This window comes from Lutjanus erythropterus, chromosome 3 (genome assembly GCF_056507025.1).
Source record: "Lutjanus erythropterus isolate fLutEry1 chromosome 3, fLutEry1.hap2, whole genome shotgun sequence".
NCBI lineage: Eukaryota > Metazoa > Chordata > Actinopteri > Lutjaniformes > Lutjanidae > Lutjanus > Lutjanus erythropterus.
Window position 1 is genome coordinate 33,634,690 of NC_139319.1, and position 12,531 is coordinate 33,647,220.

The following is a 12,531-nucleotide window of genomic DNA, read 5'->3' on the forward strand; positions in this document are numbered from 1 at the left end:
GTGAACCATTTAAAACACAGAAGTCACACGATAACACAAACAAGCTGACTGATAAAGGCAGCGGAAGACCAGCAACTCCTGTGTTCTGCAAGGTAAAACTACATAATTTGCCAGTGGGTTCGAGCTGGTTTGGAAAAAATGATATTTGACTTATAATGATAATGTGGTGACTGCTAACTACCTCATACAACCTCACTTCAGACAATAGGGATAGTAGATTTCCCTGTCTGTCTCTATCCTTAAAGTTTGTTCAAATGACCAAGAGAGCCAAAAGAACACACTTTGCAAATACTGCATCTCACTTCCAAGGAGTGCAACATTTTTAGGTATGCTTCTATGGCAATGATATTTTAGGTAAAATAAGGAGCCTTAAAATGTATAAAATTAAGGCATTACAATCTTTGTATCTGTCACACAATTTTCTCACTTTCTCTCCACAAAGGCAACAAGCAAAACCAGCACACCAAGTAGTGCTTTAGGACTCAAAACCCTGTCTTCTGATTGGCCAACTGAGAACTGAGAGTTAGTCACTTGTTCAGGATTGGTTGACACAGGGTGGCGGTGAACCCTGATAGGTTAGCAGTTATGAGACGAAGCCACAAAGAGGCTGGAGGAAGAGGCCCACGGTTCCCAGGACGCACACGGTCACAAACACCCAAAGGAAGATTCTATCGATCACCATGGCAACGTACTTCCAGTCATCCTCCACCTGTGAGCAAGGCAGGGGACAAAACAACAAGTGTGACAAGATAGAGGAGAGTGTCAGCAGTGACAAATGAAAAATGAAAAATTAAGAGAGATTTTTTTGAAAAGCACGTGAGGAGAGGTGCACGGTGAGAGGAAACGGGTGATTCAGAATCTCAGAGGGTGGGAGGTTTGTAGGAGTCGATGGGGAGGATTGCACAGCAAGGACGGACAGACGGGAAGAAACAAAAAAAAGAGAGAAAAGAGTTGAAGATTTCTTGTAAGCCAACAGAAAATTGATACATAATTTACACAGGAGAAAATTACTATGATAATCACATTCAAACCACAGCGTCAAAAGAAGCGACAGGCGTTTTGACAAAGCTGATTGAGCCACGAGTTTTGCATATCAAAGGCTGCTTCTCCCCTGTGGGAGATTTCGCCCACTGTATTTATAACCGATGGAGGGAGGAGGGAGAGCTCTCAACTCAAATCTAAAATTATTTGGGTCTAACTTACACTGTTGTAAACTTAGGGAGCAGGTTATGCTCTGCAACAATGCTGCCCAGAATCACAGCACAGCTCTCACAGGCCAACACTGCTCACAATGTTTTTGCATAAATACATTATGCATAGAACACACTTGCTGCGAGTTTACCCTCTATGAGCAGCTGTAGGTTTATACAAAGTTTGGAAAAACTGCAGTATAATTTTTCCTATGTGACTTGATAGGAATAGTTTGACTGTATTTCCTAGAATGGTAAACTCAAAATAATCTATTCAAAATAGTCAATTTACAATAAGAATGCAGAATGAGCGTACTATTGTTGTTGGTTATAAGTTCAATACACACAGAACAGTGTCTTTATGGGACAACATAATGAGAGAGCTGTCTTGTGTGATGGCCTTGGGGGCCCCTGCTGAAAATTATGCTGCTGGCAACTTGCTGCTGGAATTCAGATCTTTTACCAAACTAAAAGTATGGTAACTTTTTCCACTGTAATAATTTACTCAGCATATCTGACACTGTAACATGAAAAGTCTCACAGCGAGGACATCAAGTCCAGGAAAATGGTCTGAAAGCTGTGATGTATGTTTACAGACACAAACTGAATTTGTCTTACAGGAGGGTTGGTTTAAAAATTAGTCTCATGAGCCTTTTCACAGCAGACATTTTGTTACATTATAGCAGGAAAACTGCAGGTGGAACTAACGATGTTAACAATGGACGCATCCCATTTCCAAAGCCCTGGTATAGAACTTTTTCAGATATATTGATGAATCACAGTAGGGAAAGCACAGTTGTAAATATTCAAATGAGGTTAATGTTGGCCTGAGCTTTCTCAAGTCTGGGGAGGAGAGAGATCAGAGAAGCAACTCACTTCAATCATAGATCGTATATGAGACAGGATTTCACCTCACTTATTATATGTCTATGGCTCCAACTTGCTGTTTTTTTTGGTCACACAATTGTTACACTGTTGTTTTGCTCCTTTAATGTTACAAATTATAAGTTTCTGTTAGTTAACATGTCTGCCATGAAAAGGCCAATTATCTGACTGATCGTGGAAATATCCAGGTGAGTACAATGTTATTAAACAATGTTATTAAAGATCCATGTTGTAATAAACCGGGATTATCATTTAAGATTGCAGGTTTGTAATTGGGTGATCTTGAGGGACATCAAAGAGAAAGGGAAGCAGCTGGCTGCTGTTTCTTATTTAATAAATACTCTTGCATAATTCCCAAACAGACAACAATGTGTTCAGTGTTATACCCTGTTTGTAGCTTGTATTCATGGCCCAGCAGTTTTAGAGGATTCATCTCCACTGTGGATCTACTTTTGGTGCAGTCTTTCTCAAATATCACACCACAATACCTGCCAATTCTCATACTACCAGTCTACATGATTAAAAAGGACATTTTGGTGTGAAAGTTTTCATTTTATTTCATCTGGTTTTGTCACTTAACCCTTTTCATTGTCTCCTTCCTTAGTTTGGCTGATATTAACTCAATTATTAATTTACAGTTTCCAGGCTTGCTGACCTTTAAATCACTTTGTATGATAATTATTATGGAAAACATGTAGTGTTTCCTGAATAATTACTACTTGGTATTTACTTAGATTTTTCTGAAGAAAAATCCAGGACAACAGTCATTTTTCCATCTGTTCTTCCACAGTTAGATCTGCTTTTACTTTACTTAAACAGTCTGAATCTGATAGTAAGTAAAACAACAAAATACAAAAAATATCTTGTGGGTGTATATTTGCATGTTTGTTTGTTGAAGGACGTTTGCACAGCAGCCGATCTTGATGAAATGTCTGTGTTGTATTTGATTTGTTTTACTTTTATTATACGAATGATGATATTCGTTACAGTGACAATAAGAATGACTCACCTCTTTGGCCTTGTTGCGACTCCTCATGTTCTCAGCGATGTACTTGACGCTCTCGATGGCCTGTTTGATTTCAGGTGACACCACAGAAAAGGCCACCACAGTGTTGATGCTCTGTGGACTCAGCTGACGAGACATCTTCCCCATGTCTGGTGTTTCTGGGGTTTCTTTCCCATGCTGGCAGGGGCAAGGGCATGTCTTCCCAGTGCAACCCTCCACGGATGAGAGCTTACTGTCCCCAAACTCCAAACAGTTGAGGGAGCCTCCTCCAACCTGCTGGAGATCAAAGTCAGAGTTTCACACTCTGCTTCAATTCAAAGTTGACATTTTTCAGGTAATAGTTTCATTCCAGGATCTTCTGGGATCTTCGCAGTACTGTATGTTAACAAGGTGATATCAAGGACAGACTTGTATCTTTCCAGTTTTTTTGTGGAGTAAAACTTTAATGAGGGCTTCCTTGGAGCTCACAGTGTTGACCACAAAGAACATACTGGATCTTATTATATATCCAGTGTGTGTGAAAACATTGTTAAAGTTCTTTACTAGCAGAGAACAGTTTTCTTTAGCTGTTTCACTTGGGAGTACTTGCTGAAAGCGAGATCCCCAAGGCTTAACATCAATGAAAAGTGAGAAGAGGGAAGATGTATGGTCCGATAAGCAAGCTATCAACTGGTTAGAAACTCTCATTTTGCTGATAGAGGGGAAGGGGAAAATATATTTTATACAGAAAAACTTGCACATAACTGTTGGAAACAGTTCAGTTACCACTGTGATGGTTGACAGACTTGATTGATTAAATTTTATATAGTATATTGAGTTGTTTATCCAAGCTGCACAAAAGAATATGCAGGAATCATCCGTGTCAGCTGCATACAGAAGTAAATGTGGTTTTGTTGAAAAGAGATTTAAGTTAAACCTACAGTGCAGTGCAGTAGTGAAAACCTGGTTGCCTCTCTGAAGGACATCAGAACCACTGATATATGGAAATAAATAAGAGTTTTAAAGTTTAGATATATCAACAAATCAACCCCAGACAAGCATGTCAACATTGGATAATTTTGGAAAACTTCAGATTATGCTCAGTGACGTTTTTCCTACGTCCAGTGGTGCTGGTTTTTCTTGCTTTCTACAATATCTGTGCATGGCAGCTCTGATATGGTTAGAGAGGTGGTTATGCTAAACAAACTATGGTTACAGTATGTTTATGACTAGGCAACCAAATCACTTGTTTGAGGTTAGGGAAAGCTTGTGGTTATGGTGAAAATAATAACTGTGGTCTTTGCATGATAGTTGGACTCACTACAAACTTAATCCAAAGTGTGTCGCAGACAGAGGCCAAACTCACAGCTGCTGCAGAGGACTCACACATTATTCATGGGACAAAAGCTCTACAACTGAGCCACCAGATGACCCCACAGAGAAACTCTTTCTCTCTGCTCTGCTGCAACACATGGCAATGAAAAAGTGGCTATTTTTGGCTATTTTTAGCAGGTTTAGCTTTTACAGCTCTTCAAAAAAAAATCTTTTATGTGCTAATTTTGGTGTACAAACTGTATTACACACTCATTCACCATGCAGTCCTCACTCTTACTTTCTGTCTGGTTACATTAGGGTAGACTAACAAGTCAGTCTCTAAATGCTTTGTTCAATACAGACTGAGGACTGAGGACAATCTCACAGTTCTCATCATTGTTAAACCTGGGCAGAAACAATTAGAGAGCCTAAAAGCAAAAAAAAAACATTGCAGAACTGATCCAAAGTCTTTAGGATGGCCCTTAATATTGGGGCAGTGACATTTCCTGCTGCTTTCCTGAGACCTGGTTCGTGTTGGTGACAAACTTACACTACACTTCTCCTGCAATGTGCTCTGTGCTCCACTTTAAGGTGAGTACAGCTTAAACCACTGATCATATGTGGAGAGACTTAAAGACTAACCTTAGGGTTTTTTGCCACTCCTCATTTCACATTGACCTTCACTAGGTGGTGTGGCTCAGAGTGGCCTCTTCGAGATGACACAACCCCCCAAATTTTTGTGTTTAAGTAACAGGTTCAGACAAGGACTAGATGTTTCAGGAGGGGGAAACACTGCCTTACCTGCAACAAGCTATTCTTCCTTTTCTTCCCTCCTTTCCCTCCTCCGCCTCCTCCTCCCCCTCCAGCTCCTCCTGCCTCCCCACTGCCATCCAACCCCCGAGCCTTGCTGTCTTCGTCGATTGGCCTCCGCATCAGCATTATCCTTGGCAGCACTTTAAGAAACACAGAGCGCACCCAACCCGGCATAGTGTGGGTCATTGGCGTGCGGTAGTGTACATTCAGCACGAACACAGTGATGACGATGCTGAGAGTGACGAAGATCATTGTGAAGAGCAGGTACTCTCCAATGAGCGGGATGACCAGCGACGTGGAGGGGATGGTCTCCGTGATAACGAGCAGGAACACAGTGAGGGAGAGCAGGACGGAGATACAGAGCGTGACCTTCTCTCCACAGTCAGACGGGAGATAGAAAACCAGCACTGTGAGGAAAGAGATGAGGAGGCAGGGGATGATGAGGTTGATGGTGTAGAAGAGTGGCAGGCGCCGGATGTAGAAGGAGTAGGTGATGTCTGGGTAGATCTCCTCGCAACAGTTGTACTTGATATCATGCTTGTAGCCCGGGGCGTCGATGATTTCCCATTCACCGCTCTCCCAGAAGTCCTTCAGGTTCACCTGGGAGATGGATAATGGTCTTACAATCACATAATGATTTAACACAAGTACAACATTCAGGGTCAACTTGCTTATTCATATAAGGGCCCTGACAGTCAATACGATACACACAATAGTCATTTTTGTCTATATGGATTTGGGGAAAATAGGCAGAATGCAAGTGTAGTCACTACAGCCCTCTAAGTAAAACCAGAACTGTTATGCTACAAAATGGGTGTATTCAAGTTAAAAAATAAATTTCTATCTTTTTTTTGTCATATTCAAACCCACACTGATAAAACATCTCTAAAGGGGCATTCCAGCAATTTAGTATTTCACTTGCGTAAAAATTGGGGTACTCGTGGGAGACAGAAAAAGGAATCCCCATTATGCAGCTCAGTATCATCTTTAATTAGACCCTCCTTGCATCATAAATGCCCACTAACCCCAAATGTAAACCCGCTGTGATGTCACCCATTGGTGTGCGGGCTACTGTACCGAGAGTGTAGCTAGGTTTCTATCCTGATTTGGGATGTCAACTGCCAGACGGTCCTCTATTTCACTCTAAAATGGGTCCATTATAAAGTTAAAATATTAAAGTAAACATTGTGCTGTTCTAAAGACAACTTGAAACTAGTGGTTGAACTGGAACTTTTCACTTAGGTAAAAAAAAAAAAATCAAGTGAGAAGCAGAGTCTTTTTCTTGTAAGTTTACATAGAATAAGACTTCTATTTGCAACCAGTGGAATCGCCCCCCGCTGGCCATTAGAAAGAATGCAGGTTTAAGGCACTTCTGCACTGGCTTTACTTTTTAGACCTGGAAGCTCTGTCCACTGTTTATCATCCAGTCTATTAGTAATCCTTATGAAATCACAGTGACATCATCAGGGTCATTTTCTCAGACTTTAAAGAGCTCCCTCCATCTAAAAACAAACAATAATGATTCCTACAGTAAATGCAACACACGCAATAAATAATTGGAGGAGTGTAATAAATCAGTGGTTTTCTTGAAGGTAGGATAGACAGAAAAATAACGTAAGAGATAAATAGTTGATAGTTACGTCAGATTTGGACCCAGTCACAAACACTGACCTTAGACCCAATAAGTACCAGGTCAATCTTGGCTTTGTCATACGTCCAGGAGCCAAACTTCATGGAGCAGTTCTGATAGTCGAAGGGGAAGTATGTGATGTCCATGGGGCAGGAAGATTTGAAAATGGCTGGAGGAACCCAGGTAATGGTACCATCAAACTTCAGGAGGGCCTTGGTCTTATCCTCCACCAGGAAATCACCTACAGCACTGTGTATGACGTGTGTGTATGTGTGGGTGTGTGTACATGTTTGTATTATCAAGCAGAAGCATTCCCATGGCAGAGAAAGTATGATGAGGTAAAAAAAGGTTAGAGGAAGGTGGACATGTCAAACAATGAGAGGAAAGGTGAAGAGGAAATGAAAGTGAGGAACACAAGAGAGGGGAGAAGAAAAAAAGGTGAAGTTATGGAGGAAAGAAAGAGAGCATTAGACAAGGACAATTAAGCTGCATTATGTCTTACCTGTTTTCACACTTCAGCTTTTGACAACATGATAGCAAAAGTTGCTTATCTAAACATCTACAGACACAGAGCAACATTACCAATTATTTGAAATCAGTTTCCTGGTGACTTGATGAATGTTAAGTCCAGTATACTTTCATTTTAGCTCTCTTTTTGGTCTCCACCAAGGCCCTGAGGGAAATACTATGTCTCTTTCACTGCTAAATGCTCCAGTATGCTCACCAGCTAGTCACTAACTGGGTCTTTTTGGTGTTTGTTCTGTGCTGTTTGGTGATGAGCAGGTAGCGTGAAGTGGATTTATCAGAGCTTTTTAGCTGGAAACAGCCACCTGCTGTTGCTGGGAGCTAGGTGGATGAGAGCAGTGAGAGGGAAATCAAAACCATGGAGGGAAAAAAAGCTAAAAAAAAAAAAAAAAAAGTTTTGCAAAGTTGAGGGTAACTGCAGAGCTGGGTTCATCACTGTAAGCAATGGCTTTCATGTTTTACCCATTTCTAATTTTACTGTAAAATATTGACTGGTGCAACTTTAAAGGGTTGTTATTATTATTATTATTATTATTATTATTATTATTATTATTATTATTATTACATATTTTGAGGTCTAAATGAGGTCATGTTAAAACACCAAAGCCTCAGAAAGTCAATAACACAACCAAACAAACTAACAGTGAAAAATGTCAACATAGGTTGTTTTAAGCTTTTGAGCAAATAGACATTGCCAATATTGTTTTTCTGGAGAGGACAATCTGTAATACCAACCGCAATAATAGTAAACAATGAAATGGAAATGATGGCACAGTGACAGTCTCACTTGTTGTAGAGCACAATGTCGGGTCTCCAGATCTTGTTTGATGGAACTCTAATGAACTCAATCCCGTCAAACTCTGCCGGCATCCATCGCAGCTTGTAGTCATTCCAAATCTGAGAGAGAGGAAGAGGAAAACATTGTTGAGCAGCATAATGAGGAGTTACCATCTGTTTTGTGTTTTGCATTGTACACTGCAGACAGTATTAGTCACTGGAGACAGCCCCCTTCATGGGAATATTTTGAAATACATATTTATACTGCAGGCAGAACTTCCTTTGATGTTTTACAGTAGAGCCAAAAAAGGATATTGTGGCGAAAAAAAAGTCATTTTTAGAGATGGAGACATGAGTTTCACGTAGCATCTGGGTGCTTTCATTGTTGTTTTCACTGAAAATCAAACACAAACATGTGTGTTTTTGATGCAATTCCTCTTGGTAATAGAGCCACAAAGCTTCAGTAAATCAGACATCTACAATAGTCACATCTGTATAAAGAGCAGTTCAGAGAGAGGGGAAGTATGAGAGCAGCTCACTGACAGAAATAAAGGATGAGCACGCTCACTTGCTGTTCTGTCAACATACCTGCGGGTAACATTTCATGAGCCGTAGAGTCATTAGTCGTGGCTATTTGCATGTCATTCAAGATGAATTTGTTCATTAGGGAGGCGGATTAATACCAGTTATGACCTGGGAGCTGTTTAATTAACCACTTCATGCTACATTGGCTTTTCCATTTATCTATCCAGGGAATTTACAATATGACTGGCTGCAGATGTTATTCCTGATCGAGGAATGGCTTATTATTTACAAAATTCTACGTTTTACAATCTTACAAATCTATGTAGCCGATTTTATCCGTACAGTGACGTACATCTGAGAGCTGATACAACACAGGCAAGGATCTACTCAGGAGAGAACAACATGAATAAGTGCCATGAAGCAGGTCAAGTCTGACAGGACGTAGGTCCCCACAGGCAGTGCCAGCAGGAATCTACATTTGCTTTGCATTCCAGCATTGATAAGATGCATACAATGAGTAACTGAAAAACTGTTAGTAAATGTGATGTGCCTTTTTTATTGTAATAATATAACAAAAATCTTAATCAGGTCTTTGGTACAGAATCAGTTAGGGACTAAAAAATAACCATATGAACTAATTACAAGTAGCTAAATAGGATGCTGATATTTAAAGATTTAATTTAATTTAATTTCTAAAGATTTTTATGACCCCCCAGTGCATGAGATTCTTCAGGGATTACTGTAGAACACATGAGAGCTACCAAACTCATATTTTTGAGCAGTCTCTTATTTTAATATAAGAGACTCTTAGGGTCTTAGAGCTGCTCTCATTCCATGAGCCACAATATTTATTTTATTCTCCACAACCACCTGCAACCCCCAGAAATGACCTCTTGACCTCCTTGGGGGATCCCAACTCTCAGGTTGAGAACCACAGAGAACTGCACTGGGTTACTTACTTTTACTCATCATGTTGGATTTATTTAATTTTACTTATTACTTGAATTTAGATAGAGGTACTCAATTTTTAATTTGTTTAATTAATAAAATTATACCCCATCTGGTCTATGAGGGGGTCTTGCTTTCTTACAAAAATAAAGATAAGTTTCAACTGTCCTCTCCACCCCAATAATTTTCATAGTCCCTCAGTGTACCTAATCAGTTTTGACTGAGGGATAAAATAAAGCAGTAAAGTAGTAAAACAACCCCAAAAAAGTCACAATGACAGAAGTAACAAACAACATAATAACAAAGTCTTTCATTGGCAGAGAAATTATTCTTAAATTCTGTGTAGTAAGCACACTTAAGCCTATAAATTTGCAGTTTGGCACTTCAATTAAATGAGTCCACATCATATGCGAAGGCTGCCTGTAGTTGCAGAGTGTTTAGTACTGTTTGAAATTAAGTTCTCTTCTCTCCAACATAAAAGTGGTGAGCGGAGCTTGGCTTTAAGGGGTATAAAATGAGCACATTTAGAAACACTGTATACTGACACAGAAGGAATCCCCCGCGGTGTTACTGCACAACAGATGCAATAAATTCATCAAGGGGGGCTTTCTGAAATGGCTACCACTGTAAACCCACTGGCTGCGATTCAAAGTCTTTATCAGGGACTGTGGTGTTGACACAGCTTCTCATTAGTCATGCCTTGTTATAAATAAACAGCATCAGCCATTACAAACAACAAATAAGATCAGCATATACAGGCCTTTCAATACATTTTAATTGGAGAACTCAGAGATCACAGTATCTTAATCACCAATGAATCGCATCAGCATCCAACAGCTGTTTGTCCATCTAGTGCAATTAGTCACTGATTTAAGAAGGCAATGCCTTGTGATGTTTATTAGAAGTTGTATTAAAATACAAAGAGAGATTTAGTGTAAGAAAAATGAAAGAAAATATAACTAAAAGGTATAAGAAAAGAAGTAGTTAGGAAAACAGAGACAAAATGTGTTATTTTGGAGAATAGCTGGCTGTGTGAGGTCAGGAGTTCAGGAACTGGGGCCATAGATCTGCAGAGAGGCAGAGCGTGACTAACCATAATGCTAACATTGATCACTGCTGATTGCATTCAAGTGTCTATGTGAGATATCCCTGCTTACTTGTTCACTTGTCCCCTCTTCTTTATTCTTACTGTGTGTAGCATTTCAGTGATATGTGACATTCACACACACACACACACACACGAACACACGCAGGGGGAGGGAGAAACAGAGAGTGGCATTTCATGTTGACACCTGCTTAGTATGTATAGACAGACATGAACCCTCTTCAGTCTTCACTTACCTCTGTCTCTATAGACCTCAAGATGGGGTTAGGTCAGTGTGATAGTTAAGACATGTTGTGTGTGATGGTGTGTGTGCGTGCACTTACATGTCTGAGCCATAAATTTGTTTCCATGATCTGATTCACCTCATCCTGCAGAGACAAGGGAAAGAAAGAGAGCTTGTTAGTAAGCAGAATGTGCATGTGTGTGTGTGTGCTTTTTACTATATTTGTGGGGTCCAAAACCTGAGATCCCACTGTTCTTGTGTGGACTGATGGCTTTGTGGGGATGACCTTACAAGTTTAAAACTTAAGACTTTAGACTTAACTTAAGACTTGTTTTCGTGTTAGGGTTAGAATTATTCTTAGTTTGGGGGTAGGCCCTTAGCTGTGATGGGTAAGGAGCTTGAGAGGGTGTGTTGTTGGAACAGCAGCTGAACTACAAGCAAAGCGCACATAATAATATTTATTTTTAAGAGAAGAAAGAAAAAATACTCGAGTCTTTTTCACCATTTCCAGGTTTGCCACTTTGTTAGACTAATTAGCCACATCTTTTCCCAGTTTAACGCCAAGAATTGGACTAGATGCCATCATGCAAATTCCTGCACACCCTAGGAGTCTCATCTCAAATATTTATAATACTGTAATATCGTTCAATAAAGATAAGATCTGAGCAGACTGGTGCGAGTGTGTGGAATGTAATATGGGAAGCATAAATGGCTCAATCTCATGTGCTCTCCTTGGCTTAATTCAGTTTGAGGTTCTTTATCAAACTCATTATAGTAAGGCCAGACTGTCTAAACGACACGTGATTATCACGGAAAGGTCAGACCTGACCAATTCTTCTGGTCTTGTTGCTGAACAACTTCTGGGTAACTGTATTTTGGATTTTATCTTAAGCATTTGACAAAGATATTCAACCCAGTGTACAACTGGCAATCACAGGAGCTCCAGAGGGAGGGTACATTAATGGAAAATAAAATAAAGTGTGTGTTTGCCTTTGCAACTCTTCTTGCCCTCAGAGTAATTTTGTTGGAATGGAAATAAGAACACCCAAAGTTTCTGCTTGGATGAATGACCTGATGCTATTCCTTTAAGTAAGAAAAGATAAAATACTCCATCAGATGGTCAGCTCAAAAATTCAATACTATATGCAACCCTTTAGTGTTTTATTTCGAATGGCTTAATAACTCTTCCCCCAAATAAGGCAGGAACTGTAATTTTTATCGTTCATGAATATCCCTCCCCTGGGATCACTTGCCATGCTCTCAACACACGAGTTTAATGACAAGAACTGAAGGTGAAATAGACTGTATACTACAACATCCACATATTGTTTCTTTGTATGTCTACATATGTAAATATTGTTTACTATATGAAGTGGTAATTCATGTGTATATATATGAAGATGTTCAATGTTGTTTTTTTCAGTAAGTCCACTTCTACATGCCCCTACTTAGTTCTTTTATTTATTAGCAGTTATCAAATATCAAGAAAGACTAAAGGTAACTGTCATGTTTAATCTAGGGCTGCAGTCTCTATGAAATGTCAGTAAGTAGTGAAAAATATCCATCCTACTTTCTCAGAGCCTAAGATGATGCCTTTAGATTCTTTATTTT

The 12,531-nt window shown here is 39.7% G+C and overlaps 1 protein-coding gene across 2 annotated transcripts in view; it reads right to left on the reverse strand.

The window, feature by feature from the left end:
• Positions 1-315: 315 nt before the first annotated feature.
• The window catches only part of chrna6 (cholinergic receptor, nicotinic, alpha 6), a 31,780-nt gene continuing 19,564 nt past the window's right edge, over positions 316-12,531 (reverse strand). For both annotated transcript variants that reach the window (XM_084715860.1, XM_084715861.1), the window contains exons 3-8: positions 11,021-11,065; positions 8,130-8,239; positions 6,859-7,066; positions 5,176-5,787; positions 3,085-3,357; positions 316-709 (exon numbers count right to left, since the gene is read on the reverse strand). In XM_084715860.1, coding sequence (XP_084571986.1) covers positions 584-709; positions 3,085-3,357; positions 5,176-5,787; positions 6,859-7,066; positions 8,130-8,239; positions 11,021-11,065 — 1,374 coding nt within the window. In that variant the 3' untranslated portion in view covers positions 316-583. The remainder of the gene's footprint in view (positions 710-3,084; positions 3,358-5,175; positions 5,788-6,858; positions 7,067-8,129; positions 8,240-11,020; positions 11,066-12,531) is intronic.